At 44.0% G+C, this 15,690-nt stretch overlaps 1 protein-coding gene across 1 annotated transcript; it reads right to left on the bottom strand.

Annotated features, from left to right (window-relative positions):
* Nucleotides 1-3,592, bottom strand: LOC121473997 (keratin, type I cuticular Ha8-like). The gene is made up of 7 exons (XM_041726828.1): nucleotides 3,101-3,592; nucleotides 2,828-2,910; nucleotides 1,815-1,971; nucleotides 1,284-1,445; nucleotides 1,072-1,197; nucleotides 469-689; nucleotides 1-82 (listed from the first exon to the last, which is right to left on the bottom strand). Exons 1-7 carry the CDS (start codon nucleotides 3,590-3,592, stop codon nucleotides 1-3), a joined length of 1,323 nt encoding a protein of 440 aa, XP_041582762.1.
* Nucleotides 3,593-15,690: the final 12,098 nt, after the last annotated feature.

The following is a 15,690-nucleotide window of genomic DNA, read 5'->3' on the forward strand; positions in this document are numbered from 1 at the left end:
TTAGAGAGGGCTGCAGGTGGCAGGGGCACAGCTTGGCCCAAGGACACGGGAAGCAGCTGTAGAGCAGGGATTGATGGGGAGTCTGCCGGGAAAGAGAGGAAGAGTTAGACACAGGGAATAAAAAAGATGTCTCAGTGATGCAAAGGGAGGGCAAGACCAAAGGGTAAAGGACAGGTCTGCCACCAAGTCATATAGCCCAATGATATCTGTATGAACAGTTCCTCTTCCACTCTCATCTATGTCTCTCCACATCCAGGAGTCCTCTGGGGGGACTACTGTTTATGTAACAGTCCACCCATAGTATAATCTGCAGACACCAGGAAAGCTGGTGTGTCACTAAGCCTGTGTGCACAGGGAGGCTTGTTCTTTATGCTGAGATCTCCTTCCACAATGACATCAGTTATTGCTGAAGAATCCCCTGATAGTCAGGTGAATGGCTTGGCCAGAAATTGACCCGATCACACCTACTTGCAATCCTCACTCTCCAGAAGTTTCCGGTACGTGGCAATCTCACACTCCAGCCGAGCCTTAACGTCCAGCAGCACCTGGTACTCCTGGTTCTGCCGCTCCAGGTCACCCCGGATCTCAGACAGCTGCTCCTCCACGTTGCTGATCAGGATCTGCATCTGGGCCAGCTCCGTGCCAAAACGGGCATCGGCTTCACACAGAGAGTTCTGCAGACAGTCTTTCTGTAATACCAAAGACAGAACCAGATGGAGAATCGTAATCGTGGACTGCAGCCCCAGTCTCTCCAGTAAGACTGTGACACCCCAAGGTGTTGCCAGGCCTGGAGAACAACCTAGCTCCTGTTAGCACTCCTCAGCTGGAAGAACTAATGACGTGCCACTGCTCATCATTGTAGACCTCAGGATAAATTTTCAGGACCTCGCTCATCTGAAGGAATGTTCATTCCTTCAGCAGCCACATCTATGAGAAAGTTCTTGCAAAGGCAAAGAAGTCAGGGTTTGAACTGTGTCCTGGTCTGTACTTAAGGGAGGCAGGGACTGAATCAGGAACTGCTCTTGGGAATGGGAACCAGGCTGAGTCTTCCAGGTGTGCAATGCAGCTCACCAGTGTGTGCTGGGCCTGAAGCTCCACCTCCAGGGCGTTCACCGTGCGTCTCAGCTCCAGGATCTCCGACTGGCAGCACCGCAGCTCCTCGGAGCAGGACATGTCCTGCTGGCTGATGCTCTCAGACTGAAGCACAAGTGCACAGAGACATGATCAGCAGCCTGCCCGTGTGGAAGCCCGGGTCCCTCCCTGCTCCGAGGCAGCACCCTCACCTGATCTTGGAACCACTCCTCCACATCATTGCGGCTGGTCTGCACCATGGCCTCATAGTGGCACCTCATGTCCTCCAGCACCCTGCCCAGGTCCACGGTGGGCTCAACATCCAGCTTAATCTGGAGCTTGTCCCCCAGCTGGCCCCTCAGAATGCTCACTTCCTGTAGGAACAGAAAGATCCACACCCTGAGTGAGGAAAGGCTTTTTGACAGAGCAGATGACACCTGAACCCCTCCCCAAACAAGCAGCATGAGAGGCGACCCCACTCATGCACTGACATGAGAGGTCTTGCCCATGGTCCACGGGGAGAATCCATTTGGACACCTTCCTATATAGACAAGGCAAATCTTTACAGACCAGAAACTCCCCCTCTGCTACATCCCACACAATCAGTCTGACTGCCAGACCTGGATCAACCCTTCATCCTGATGCCAAGTGAACCCCAGGTTTAACCCTAGAGCCCCAGGGTGAGCAGTGCTCCCTTTCCTGGCCAGTGCCCTCCCCATGGGTCTGCATCCCCAGGACCACACCTGTTCGTGGTTCCTCTTGAGGCAGAGCAGCTCCTCCTTCAGGGACTCCTGCTGGGCCTCCAGGTCAGCCTTGGCCAGGCTCAGGTCATCCATGAGCTTGTGCATCCCACACATGTCCGCCTCTACCACCTGGCGCAGGGAGAGCTCACTCTCGTGCCTGCCAGCACAGGAGATGCAAGGTTAGCAGGATGCCAAAGATAGCCTCTCTCAGCCATCCCTTGTTCCCACCTACTTGGATCCTCATTTCTTCAATTAATCAACATTCACCATGTTAGATCCTGTACTACAGAGCTCATGGTCAGGACAAATATCATTATGCCCATTGGATGGGACTGAATGGGAAACTGAGGCTCAAAAAGAATAAATGGATTATGCAGGATTGTATACCTTAGTTAATAGTAAATACATGGATTCAACCAAAGTATTCAAACTTCAATGAAGTGTTCATTCTGCTATAAAAGAGTCATTTAGCCAGGAAAAAGAATGGCTTAAAATAAGCCTTCTGGACCTACAGTTTGCTGGTTTACCCCATGGATTGATTATTTCACATGATTTTTATGCCTTCCTCATTTATTTAATTGCAACTCTACCAAGGACCTACAGTGACAATTCCTCCCACTGATAAATTTGGCCAAGAGTCAGCACATCTGTCAACAACCAATGCACTGAAAGTTTATTCTTGCAATGACTTGATTTTGTTTCTGGATATCTAACACAAAGTTCTCCTTTCTTCTAGATGTGGGGAGAAAATGACATAGAACCTGACCAATCTAGATGATTCTTCCTCTTTCTGTTTCAATGCTTTTGTTCTCTTTTTCCTATATAAGGACCATTTCTAGTATTAGGTCAAAGTTGGTTTGGAAAGGAAGAAGTGAACACCTATGTAATGATCTATTCATGCTTCTAGTCAGCAACAATTTTCAAACACCTACTTTGGGCCAGTACCATGGTGGGCAGCTAGAAATAGAACAGATAAAAGGAGTCACTTTGAACTCTCTTCCAGCCCGACTTACTTGATTCTAAAGTCATCAGCAGCCAGCTTGGCATTGTCAATTTGGATAACCATTCTGGTATTCTCAGCCTTGCTACACAGGATCTGAGGAAAACCAGGAAGACAGTTCATACACAAAACATCATAACCTGGGCCCCAGCTCTACAGGTGGCAGTACACTCACACTCAAGGGAATCCAAGAACCCAAAGCTCCCTGAAACTTCAGTGGCTTCTTGCCTGCCAGGCCCTACCACCTTCCTCAGACCCAGCACCTCCAAGCTACTCCAAACCTCACCTTCTGCTGGAGCTCCTTGATGGTCTGAAAGTAGGACTGGTAGTCTGGACACACAGTGGACTCATGGCATTTGCTTGACTCTCGGATCTTGGTCTCCAGCTCCTCATTGTCCCTCTCCAGCTGGCGTACCTTCTCCAGGTAGTTGGCCAGGCGATCATTCAGGAACTGCATGGTCACCTTCTCATGGCCATTGGGAGCGCCTTCCCCATAGTTCTCACAGACTCCAATGTTGCCAGGAATGTTGCGGGTCCCTGGCAAGGGGCAAGCAGTTTGGCAGCTGTGGGGCATACAGAGGCTGGGTTGGCCCAGAGGGGTTGCCCCAACACGCGGTCGGTTGGCATGTGCGATGGTGGCCAACAGGCACAGAGATGCAGCGTTGCCCTCTGACCCAGGCTGGCCTCCAATGTCAGTGCAGGGGCCACAGACATATGTTGCTGGAGGCATCTTGGTGCTGCCCAGACAGTGGGATGAGTTGATGCAGCAGGAAGTCATGGTGTTGGGCTGAGGGTGCACAGAAGGTTCAGAGCAGCTGGGAAGGCCAAGCCACTGAGTGTGACAATCCCCTATCCTCCTGGGCCTTTTATACCCCATCCCAGGTGGGTGTTGGCTCCATGCTTTGACCTCAGGGCCTTGATTCTCTACCTATTGTTGTACCATCATCCTGTTACTCAGCTGTTGAGTTTACCATTAAGAGTTCCTCACCTCATTAAAGGAATGTTGACGAAGTTAAGGTGCCCTTTGCTTTTTGATATTAGTTGTCTATTGAGGTTAAGGTCAGAGATTTATATTACTACTTAACAATCACTAGCAGTTAATTCAACTGCCAGATGTCCTCTTTCTGGACTGGGCCAGTGTCTCTGTGGATTTGGCCACACTTAAGGATTAAATCTTTTGGTCAGTGATTGTGTAGCAGGAGGGACAATGAATCTATCACCTGTGCTTAGATTCACCCAGCCTTTCCTTTGTTTTGGGGGGTTTTGTTAAGATTTTATTTATTTGTTCATGAGACACAGAGAGAGAGGCAGAAACACAGGCAGAGGGAGAAGCAGGCTCCCTACAGGGAGCCTGATACAGGACTTGATCCCAGGACCCCGGAATCACACCTGAGCCAAAGGCAGATGCTCAACCATGAGCCACACAGGTGCCCCCGCACAGTGTTTCCTTTGAACAGAAACACCAGTTTATAAAACTGGTAAGTCTACAGATACTTAATTATTGTCAAGTCCCATTTCTTCTTTCTTCTCTCCTTTATACTGCACACTCCCCTTGAGAAGCTTTAAAGCATCAATGCATCCAGAATCTTTTGCGCTAGCTAAGTTTTGGTTGACTAGTCAGAATTCATTTTCAATCATTCACCTGTTCAGCATGTTTCCAGAACATCCCCTAGAACTCGAGGAGTGTGCTGGTTCTTGAATATGCAATGGCCCCTGTTCATCAGGAGAAAACAGTACCCTAGAAATCTCAGGAAGTCTTAAACAAAATTGAATGAGAGCCATAGACCAAAGAGTTGGTGAAAGAGAGGATCCATGGTCCTGACCAAGGATGTATCTAGAGAGAAGCTACTGATAAACAAACAAAAAAACTTTATTTGATCTAGAAAAAGGAACTGGGACCAGAGTTCAAGAGATATTTAAAGAAAACTTCAAGAACCAACATTTATGAGGATGTAAGGTGTAACAGCTATTGTATAGTATTCTTTCCTACTTAATCCTTACTACTGGGAGGCAGCTAGACATATCCTGGGCATGCAAATGAAGAAACTAAAGTCCATCTTCTGATTCACAGAGGAATAAATTGGCAAGAGCTTGATTCAGTCTCATGTCTATAGAGTCCATTCATTTTCTTGCCACACCGCCATGACCCCCAGTTAGAACAACCTGTGTGCTGCCTGCCTGTGCTGTTGCTTTGTTACAGGAGACTTAGTTGTTGGCAAGAAGCTGAGTGAAAAGAAATAAAATATCTGGGAGCACCTGGGTGGCTCAGTGGTTGAGCATCTGCTTTTGGCTCAGGTCGTGATCATGCGGTCCTGGAATCGAGTCCCACATGGGGTTCCCGGCAGAGAGCCTGCTTCTCCCTCTGCCTATGTGTGTGTGTGTGTGTGTGTGTGTGTCTCATGAATAAATAAATAAAATCTTAAAAAAAGAAATAAAATATCTGAAAAAAAGAAATAAAATGTCTTTGCATTCTAGCAAGAGAAGATGTTTAGACATGGAACAGAGAGGACAAAAAAAATTGCACATAGAAAAGTCATACTCAAAATCAAGTCCAAAATAGACCTCACATCCCGGAGATTTTTGTTAGAGCCAAGGGACCAAAGCAACCATGTGCTGTGGGGTCAGGAGTTGCCCTTCCAGAGTGCTGGAAGGAAAGTAGAGGGACCCATAGACAGAGGAAAAGCTAATCAGATAGCACCCCAGAAGAGTATAATTAGGTATCTTCTTTAATCTCTAAATTCAAGAACAACTTTCTCCAAGAAAACCAAATGGGAGGCAGTGGATGTGAGTATTGGTAAAACCTGGGCTCTTAGAATTCTCTCAAAAAGAAATAAAGAAATCTGGAATTCTTCCTAAAGAGAAAACCCACTCTGGGGTCAGTGCCAGTTATCCTGAGGTCACCACTGACCCCTTACAAACACTGTAATTAGAAGACATCACCAGACCTGGCCTTCTCATCCTTCAGAGGCCTCTGGGTACAATCTGCATATGTTACATCTTCAAACACCCCTTTATTTCTCTCTTGCCTCATCACCATGCATCACTTTAATCCAGAGAATTGGACCATTACAATCATTTCCTTTGATTTGCTAAGTAGGCTCCACCTTTTGGCTCTATCCCCTGGCAGGATTTGTCCTCTTGACTGAAATTATGGTTCCTTCCATCTCAGGACACACACCACTTATTACTTCTTAGGCTTCACAACTGGAGTGTTGATGCCCTCACTGACACCCCTCTCTAAAGCCCTGACTTGGGCTCAGCATGATCTGTTCTGCATAATGACACTGATGCCACCTGTTGCTCTTAAAGAAGTGGATTCTGCTGATTTTCTTTTGTCTCAAAGGAACTGGCAGGAAGTGGAAGGCATGAGGCAGGTGTTTGAGACACACTCTGCTGTGCCAGCTGGGAAGGAGCCCATCCTTGACATCCCAGGCTGCCTCCTTTCACCCCCTATAAAGGGTCCCTGGCCCCTGAGAACAACGTACGAGCGAGGTTGCCTTAAAGAAGTCCTGGAGATGAAGAATGAAGAGAGATGAACTCCAGCAGCCCTCCATTCACAGGGGCCATCACATCTCTTCTGGAGTCAAAGTTTTGGATTTGCAGTTTGTCTTCAGGGGGAGGTGGGACACTGAGTCCAGAACAGCATCATTCAATGCCATGATATTGGGACCTACTGAGACAACTCTGTGTGAAAAAGAAAGCAGTGAAGTCGGAGTAGCCCATGGGATTCGGGTCTGGTCTGCAGCCATTTCACCTGTTGCAAGGGGGAGATTCTGAGAGTATCTAAGAAAGCAGGCATTGTCCACACACAGTGTTCACTGCGTGTGTTGCACCAGGAAGAGGTTGACAGACCACAACAGGTGATCCCACCTGACACAGCTGTGCCTGTACACCCTCAGATGCTCTGGGCAAGGAGACAGGGATTCCACGACTGACATCCTCATGGTTCTTTGTGATCTCAAGAGTCCACACTGAGAAGCTTTGAAAAAGACAGAAAGCTGACATCATCTTCTCTATTAGGTGGGATTTTATGATATGATTTCTTAGAAATCTTTAGACTGATTTTAAGGGTCTTTATTAGTAGTAGTCTGCTTTATTCTTGACACGGGTCTCCAGGTCATCAGAAACTAGCTGACAAAAACAATTGTCTGCACTTCCTCATCCCATCATCCTCTGATGCCAGGGTTCCTTTATCCTCATTCTAGGGCAGCACATTTGACCTTGTTTATCTCCTACCCGGGCCCATTACAAAGCCTTTAATGTAGGATAGTAGCATGGTGAAAGCCAAGAACTCTGGAGCCAGCCTGCCTGGATTCAGAATCGGGTTCTGTGAAAACTTGGCCTGGTGGCTTGACCTCTCTGTGCTGTGGTTTCCACACATGCAAAATGGAAGCAGTCATAGCATCTAGCTCATAGATTTGTTTTAATTGTTAAAGAATCTGATATTTAATATTTAAATGATCTGTAAATCATTTAAAATAATGTCCAGCACATGGCACAGGGAACACTATAAATAAGTGTTAGCTGGGTTTTTTTTCAAGTGGCCTTTAATCATCGGTTTAGAAGCACACATCATTTAAAATTCAAAAATGCTTATTAAATTACCCTTTTGTACCTATTTAAATTAGCAAAGATCAAAAAGGTTAATGTCACGATGTTGGCAAAGTATAGAAAAAACAGGTATTGTCAAACACTGTAGAAGGAGGGGGCAGTAAATCATGCAGCCTCTTCGAGGCAGTTTAGCAGCACTTATGCAAAAGACAGCTGCCCATACTCGATGACCCAATGATTCCACTTCCAGAAATTATCCCAGACGCATTTACATAGACACATGTACAAGGATAATAAAAATATTTATTGCAATATCTAGGAAGTCATGGCAGACTCAAGAGAAATGGGACACTCACCAAAAGAAGCCTGGTTAAGTGCATTGTAGTACATGCATATAGTGAAAAAGTTTGCAGCCCCTGCGCAGAATGAGGTAGGTATAGATAGATATATAGATATACTAACATAGAAATGGCACCTACAGTGTAAGTTTCAGTGAAGAAAGGGCCAAATGCAGAACGAGATGCCTGGTAGGCTACTTTTTATATTTACCCAAAGGGGGGTCAATGTAGGCTTACATTTATGGGGAGAAGGAATCTCAGACCATGAAGTCAGGTGTGAAAAATACATAACTTTATTTTCTTGTGTTTGAACTAAATTGTATTTTCAATCTTCATCCCACACGACACCGGCTGGCAGAACCTTTTTTTTTTTTAATAATAAATTTATTTCTCATTGGTGTTCAATTTGCCAACGTACAGAATAACACCCAGTGCTCATCCCGTCAAGTGCCCCCCTCAGTGCCCGTCACCCATTCACCCCCACCTCTTGCCCTCCTCCCCTTCCACCACCCCTGGTTCGTTTCCCAGAGTTAGGAGTCTTCATGTTCTGTCTCCCTTTCTGATATTTCCTACCCATTTCTTCACCCTTCCCTTCTATTCCCTTTCACTATTATTTATATTCCCCAAATGAATGAGACCATATAATGTTTGTCCTTCTCCGATTGACTTATTTCACTCAGCATAATACCCTCCAGTTCCATCCACGTTGAAGCAAATGGTGGGTATTGTCGTTTCTAATGGCTGAGGAATATTCCATTGTATACATAGACCACCTCTTCTTTATCCATTCATCTTTCGATGGACACTGAGGCTCCTTCCACAGTTTGGCTATTGTGGACATTGCTGCTAGAAACATCGGGGTGCAGGTGTCCCGGCGTTTCATTGCATCTGTATCTTTGGGGTAAATCCCCAGCAGTGCAATTGCTGGGTCGTAGGGCAGGTCTATTTTTAATTCTTTGAGGATCCTCTACACAGTTTTCCAGAGTGGCTGCACCAGTTCACGTTCCCACCAACAGTGCAAGAGGGTTCCCTTTTCTCCTCATCCTCTCCAACATTTGTGGTTTCCTGCCTTGTTAATTTTCCCCATTCTCACTAGTGTGAGGTGGTATCTCATTGTGGTTTTGATTTGTATTTCCCTGATGGCAAGTGATGCGGAGCATTTTCTCATGTGCATGTTGGCCATGTCTATGTCTTCCTCTGTGAGATTACTGTTCATGTCTTTTGCCCATTTCATGATTGGATTGTTTGTTTCTTTGGTGTTGAGTTTAATAAGTTCTTTATAGATCTTGGAAACTAGCCCTTTATCTGATACGTCATTTGCAAATATCTTCTCTCATTCTGTAGGTTGTCTTTTAGTTTTGTTGACTGTGTCCTTTGCTGTGCAAAAACTTCTTATCTTGATGAAGTCCCAATAGTTCATTTTTGCTTTTGTTTCATTTGCCTTCATGGATGTATCTTGCAAGAAGTTACTGTGGCCGAGTTCAAAAAGGGTGTTGCCTGTGCTCTCCTCTAGGATTTTGATGGAATCTTGTCTCACATTTAGGTCTTTCATCCATTTTGAGTTTATCTTTGTGTATGGTGCAAGAGAGTGGTCTAGTTTCATTCTTCTGCATGTGGATGTCCAATTTTCCCAGCACCATTTATTGAAGAGACTGTCTTTCTTCCAGTGGATAGTCTTTCCTCCTTTATCGAATATTAGTTGACCATAAAGTTGAGGGTCCACTCCTGGATTCTCTATTCTGTTCCATTGATGTATGTGTCTGTTTTTGTGCCAGTACCACACTGTTTTGATGACCACAGCTTTGTAGTACAACCTGAAATCTGGCATTGTGATGCCCGCAGCTATGGTTTTCTTTTTTAAAATTCCCCTGGCTATTCGGGGTCTTTTCTGATTCCACACAAATTTTAAAATAATTTGTTCTAACTCTCTGAAGAAAGTCCATGGTATTTTGATAGGGATTGCATTAAACGTGTAAATTGCCCTGGGTAACATTGACATTTTCACACTATTAATTCCAGCTGGCAGAACCTTAATCTTGTTATCTCAAGGATCCCATTTCAAGAGGCTGACTCATGTTCCAGAGACCTTTTTCCCAGAATATTGGGAGACAGGAGGTGGGTAGGGATGGGCCCTTGGATTTTCCTCCATCCACACTGCAGAAGAGACCCATGTGGGTTCTCAGCTACCAGAACACCCAGTGATGCTAGGGCATCATCATCATCACCCACATGGTCTTGAGCTCTCAGGCTTCCCTTTGCTCTGTCCATGATCCTCTCTGATGCACAGAGTCTTATTTCAGCTTTGATAACACTCTGGGCCTCAGGATTGTCTATGACATTTTCTTTGTCCCTTCTGTGCAGACTCCCCTGGGGTCTTGGTACCTCTCCAGGCTCTATTTGGGAAATGAAGAACAGATACCCTCTGGTCCTACATCCCTCAACCTATTATCCTCCTGCCCTTGACTCTGTATCCCAGTCTGGGATAAAGGGGTAGGACAAGCAGGGGATCCACCAGCATCTAAATTCTCTTCCCTTCCCCTCCTCTTCATTCCCAGACCCCAGCATGCCTTCCTCTAATCAGAGGGTGCGATGTTTCCCCATACTTGTCTCATCCAAGTCCATTCTCTCATCAACTCGGGGATTGGCCTCATGAGACTCAAAACCTCTTCCCTGCCTTCTGCTATGCCAACCCTCTCCCTAATCACTGAGTGCTGCTTGGGCTACAGCTATTAGAGGAGCCCCAGAGTACAAGGAAATATATTGAGGACCATCTGTTAGAACCTCAAAATATTCCCCCTCCTCCCTCGGATAGATACGGAAACTAATTTGTGGAGGAGGACTATTTGCATGGTGTAGGCTTCACTTATGTTTCAAGTTTTTACAGAATGTATGTTCTATGTGTATAATTTTTGTAAGCAATATTTTAAAGAAGCTTTTCTACAAACAAAAAATGCTTGGTATTTTGTGAGTTTGGACACCCTTGGGTTCCATTTCCCCTTTCAGAAGTCTATGACTTTTGTACTCAACTGGTTGGGTTCAGATGTTGTTCTGGCCCAGTGTTCAGAAGCCCCTTTGCCCTCCACAGCCTCATGTTTGAGTGATGACTCTGGATGAGGAGGTCCCTGGGACATTGAACTAGGCACCATCTCCTCCAACCTGTGCCCCGATAAGCTTGTGGATTTCCCCTCAATGTTAGGAGTCTATTCCTCTGAGCTTCTCAGGGGACCATATCCTAAGGATGTAAAGTTAACAAGTCTTTCACTGACCTGGCTGGAGATGGTCCTGGGACAAAGGTATGTTTAATGGAAAGGAGAACAATGCAATATAGAAAATTGTAGAGTGGATGATCAGGAAGTCAGGAAAATATGAAATTCTAAGTCATTGTCAAACCATTTATTTGGCCCACTTGAATTTCTGAATAAACCTTTATAGAATTATTTATTTGGCCTATTTCATAGATTTTATGCAATATAGATAAGGAAATATTGGTGTGCCTGGGTGGCTCTGTCAGTTGAGCATTTGACTCTTAATTTCAGCTCAGGCCATGATCTCAGGGTTGTGAGATTGAGCCCTGCATCGGGCTCTGTGTTCTGCATGGAATCTCCTTGTCCCTCCTCCCTCTCTCTCTCTCTCTCCCTCTGCCCTTCCCCCTGTTCACACACATGTGTGCACTCTCACTCTCTCTCTCTCAAACAAATAAATCTTTTTTTTTAATTAGAGAAATATTGACACTGCATTATTTTGCACATTGACAATCTATTATTAAATACCCTAACTCTGAAACATTCTGAAGGTCAAGTATAACCCTGAGGGTTCATGTTCCTCAACTCAAGAGTTGCCTTCAAAAAAAAAAAAAAAGAGTTGCCTTCAAGTGGAAGCTTCCTCCCGCTTTATAGGGCATTTGATCAGTTCCTCGTCTCCACTCACACTGAATCCTCAGTTTACCTTAAACGTAGCCCTCTTCATAGTGGGCTTTGTTGTTTTATGTGGAAGACGCTCAGAACCAGGGATTTTGCCTTATTATTTTTGTCTTGCTTATCTCTGTAATTCCCAACAGAGCATCTGACTCACAGGTAATACTCAATCAATGAAAACGTGAAAGAAAAAAACTAAATGAGCTCAGCTATAGAGCAAATCATACTCAGTTTTATCCTCCACAGTGCTTGGTGCATGGTGATGCTTGTTGCTCCAATGATAGAAAATCCTTGACTTCTGGGACACCTGGGTGGCTCAGTGGTTGAGCATTTGCCTTTGGCTCAGGGCATGATCCTGGGGTGCCAGGATCGAGTCCCACATCAGGTTCCCCTGAAGGAACCTGCTTCTCCCTCTACCTATGTCTCCGCCTGTCTCTCTCTATCTCTCTCTCTCTCTCTCTCTCTTTCTCTCTCTCTCTCATAAATAAATAAAATCTTTAAAAAAAAAAAAAAGGAAAATCCTTGACTTCTAAACCCTGTAGTCCTAAATCAAATCAGAATTAGGATAACATTTGTTTTCATCTAGGAACATAATTCATTTAAAAGTCCTACAGACCTTTGAAATGTAGATCACACTGAATTATATGTTTAACCCATGTCCTTTTGGGAAAAGCTTAGAATTATTTATGACAGAATCAATTGCTTTGGTTTTACTGGGAATAGTCAATCCTTCTCTGCTAATGACATAATCTCCCCTCAAAAGCCATCCTTTATCCCTTCTCAGATACTGATTTGATGCATGAAATGTTCAACACAGACAAGGCATTTAGGAGGAGTTAGACAGCAGTAACATGGGGGCAGACTAGCTTATTCAGGAACTAACAATACACTGTCCCATAAAGTTTGTACTAAATAAATCAAACAAATTACACAATTTCGATGACCTTTTCCAAATTACATTATGTCAGTGATCTTAAGTATGAAAAACCGGGACACCCAAGGCTCACATTACAAGATCTCCCTGTGTCTTTTTTTTATTATTATTCAAGTATAGTTAACATACAATGTAATATTAGTTCCAGGTTTATGATAGAGTAATTCAACAATTCTATACATTACTCAGCTCCTCATGATAAGTGTACTCCTAATCCCCTTTATCTATTTTACCTGTCCTCCCATCTATATGCCCTCTGACAACCACTAGTTTATTCTCTGTATTTAAGAGTCAGGTTTTTCTGTTTGTCTTTTTTTTTCCTTTGTTCATTTGTTTTGTTTCTTAACCTCCACATATGAGTGAAATAATACAGTATTTGTCTTTCTCAGACTGACATTTCACTTAGCGTTATACCCTCTAGGTCCAACCATTATTGTTGCAATGGCAAGATCTCATTCTTTTTCTGGCTGAGTAATATTCCATTAAATACCACCTCTTCTTTATCCATTCATCTATCGATGGACACTTGGGTTGCTTCCATATCTTGGCTAGTATAGATAATGCTGCAATAAACGTAAGGGTGCATATATCTTTTCAAATTAGTGTTTTCCCTTTCTTGGGGTAAATACCCAGTAATGGAACTATTGCATGATATGATGATTCTGTTTTTAATTTTTTGAGGACAGAAGGTCCCTCTTTATTTTTTTATTTTTTATTGGAGTTCAATTTGCCAACATATAGCATAACACCCAGAGCTTATCCTGCCAAGTGCCCCCCTCAGTGCCCATCACCCAGTCACCCCAACCATCCACCCACTTCCCCTTCCACTACCCCTTTTTCATTTCCCAGAGTTAGGTGTCTCTCATGTTGTGTCACTTTCACTGATATTTTCACTCATTTTCTCTTCTTTCCCTTTATTCCTTTTCATAATTTTCTTTTTTTTCCTTTTCATAATTTTCATATTCCCCAAATGAATGAGACCACATAATGTTTGTCCTTCTCCGATTGACTTATTTCACTCAGCATAATACCCTCCAGGTCCCTCCACATTGAAACAAATAGTGGGTATTTGTCGTTTCTAATGGCTGAGGAATATTCCATTGTATACATAGAACACATCTTCTTTATCCATTCATCTTTTGATGGACACCAAGGGTCCTTCCACAGTTTGGCCATTGTGGACATTGCTGCTAGAAACATCGGGGTGCAGGTGTCCCGGCGTTTCATTGCATCTGCATCTTTGGGGTAAATCCCCAGCAGTGCAATTGCTGGGTCATAGGGCAGGTCTATTTTTAACTCTTTGAGGAACCTCCACACAGTTTTCCAGAGTGGCTGCACCAGTTCACATTACCACCAACAGTGCAAAAGGGTTCCCCTTTCTCCGCATCCTCTCCAACATTTGTGGTTTCCTGCCTTGTTAATTTTCCCCATTCTCATCGGTGTGAGGTGGTATCTCATTGTGGTTTTGATTTGTATTTCCCTGATGGCCAGTGATGTGGAGCATTTTCTCATGTGCATGTTGGCCATGTCTATGTCTTCCTCTGTGAGATTACTGTTCATGTCTTTTGCCCATTTCATGATTGGATTGTTTGTTTCTTTGCTGTTGAGTTTAAGAAGTTCTTTATAATAATAGTGAAAGGGAATATAAAGGAAGGGAAAAGAAATGTTGGGAAATATCAGGAAGGGAGACAGAACATAAAGACTCCTAACTCTGGGAAACGAACTAGGGGTGGTGGAAGGGGAGGAGGGCGGGTGTTGGAGGGGAATGGGTGACGGGCACTGAGGTGGACACTTGACGGGATGAGCACTGGGTGTTTTTCTGTATGTTGGTAAATTAAACACCAATAAAAGTTAATTTAAAAAAAAATAAAATAAAAAAAAATAAAAAAAAAAAGAAGTTCTTTATAGATCTTGGAAACTAGCCCTTTATCTGATATGTCATTTGCAAATATCTTCCCCCATTCTGTAGGTTGTCTTTTAGTTTTGCTGACTGTTTCTTTTGCTGTGCAGAAGCTTCTTATCTTGATGAAGTCCCAATAATTCATTTTTGCTTTTGTTTCTCTTACCTTCTTGGATGTATCTTGCAAGAAGTTGCTGTGGCCAAGTTCAAAAAGGGTGTTGCCTGTGTTCTCCTCTAGGATTTTGATGGAATCTTGTCTCACATTTAGATCTTTCATCCATTTTGAGTTTATCTTTGCGTATGGTGTAAGAGAATCAGAAAAGACCCCAAATAGCCATAGGAGTATTAAAAAAGAAAACCATAGCTGGGGGCATCACAATGCCAGATTTCAGGTTGTACTACAAAGCTGTGGTCATCAAGACAGTGTGGTACTGGCACAAAAACAGACACATATATCAATGGAACAGAAGAATAGAGACTCCAGAAGTGGACCCTCAACTTTATGGTCAACTAATATTTAACAAAGCAGGAAAGACTATCCACTGGAAAAAAGACAGTCTCTTCAATAAATGGTCCTGGGAGAAAAGGGAACCCTCTTACACTGTTGGTGGGAATGTGAACTGGTGCAGCCACTCTGGAAAACTGTGTGGAGGTTCCTCAAAGAGTTAAAAATAGACCTGCCCTACGACCCAGCAACTGCACTGTTGGGGATTTACCCCAAAGATTCAGATGCAATGAAACGTCGGGACACCTGCACCCCGATGTTTCTATCAGCAATGGCCACAATAGCCAAACTGTGGAAGGAGCCTCGGTGTCCATCGAAAGATGAATGGATAAAGAAGATGTGGTTTATGTATACAATGGAATATTACTCAGCAATTAGAAACGACAAATACCCACCATTTGCTTCGACGTGGATGGAACTGGAGGGTATTATGCTGAGTGAAATAAGTCAATCGGAGAAGGACAAACAGTGTATGTTCTCATTCATTTGGGGAATATGAATAATAGTGAAAGGGAATATAAAGGAAGGGAAAAGAAATGTTGGGAAATATCAGGAAGGGAGACAGAACATAAAGACTCCTAACTCGGGGAAACGAACTAGGGGTGGTGGAAGGGGAGGAGGGCGGGTGTTGGAGGGGAATGGGTGACGGGCACTGAGGTGGACACTTGATGGGATGAGCACTGGGTGTTTTTCTGTATGTTGGTAAATTGAACACCAATAAAAATTAATTAAAA

The sequence above is a fragment of the Vulpes lagopus genome, chromosome 12 (genome assembly GCF_018345385.1).
Source record: "Vulpes lagopus strain Blue_001 chromosome 12, ASM1834538v1, whole genome shotgun sequence".
Lineage (NCBI taxonomy): Eukaryota > Metazoa > Chordata > Mammalia > Carnivora > Canidae > Vulpes > Vulpes lagopus.

Coding starts and splice junctions, on each gene's coding strand:
- LOC121473997 (XM_041726828.1), bottom strand. CDS start 3,592: ATGACTTCCTGCTGCATCAACTCATCCCACTGTCTGGGCAGCACCAAG. Junction 1,972..2,827: donor GCTGATGACTTTAGAATCAA/GTAAGTCGGGCT, acceptor CTGTGCTGGCAG/GCACGAGAGTGAGCTCTCCC. Junction 690..1,071: donor TTCAGGCCCAGCACACACTG/GTGAGCTGCATT, acceptor TTGGTATTACAG/AAAGACTGTCTGCAGAACTC.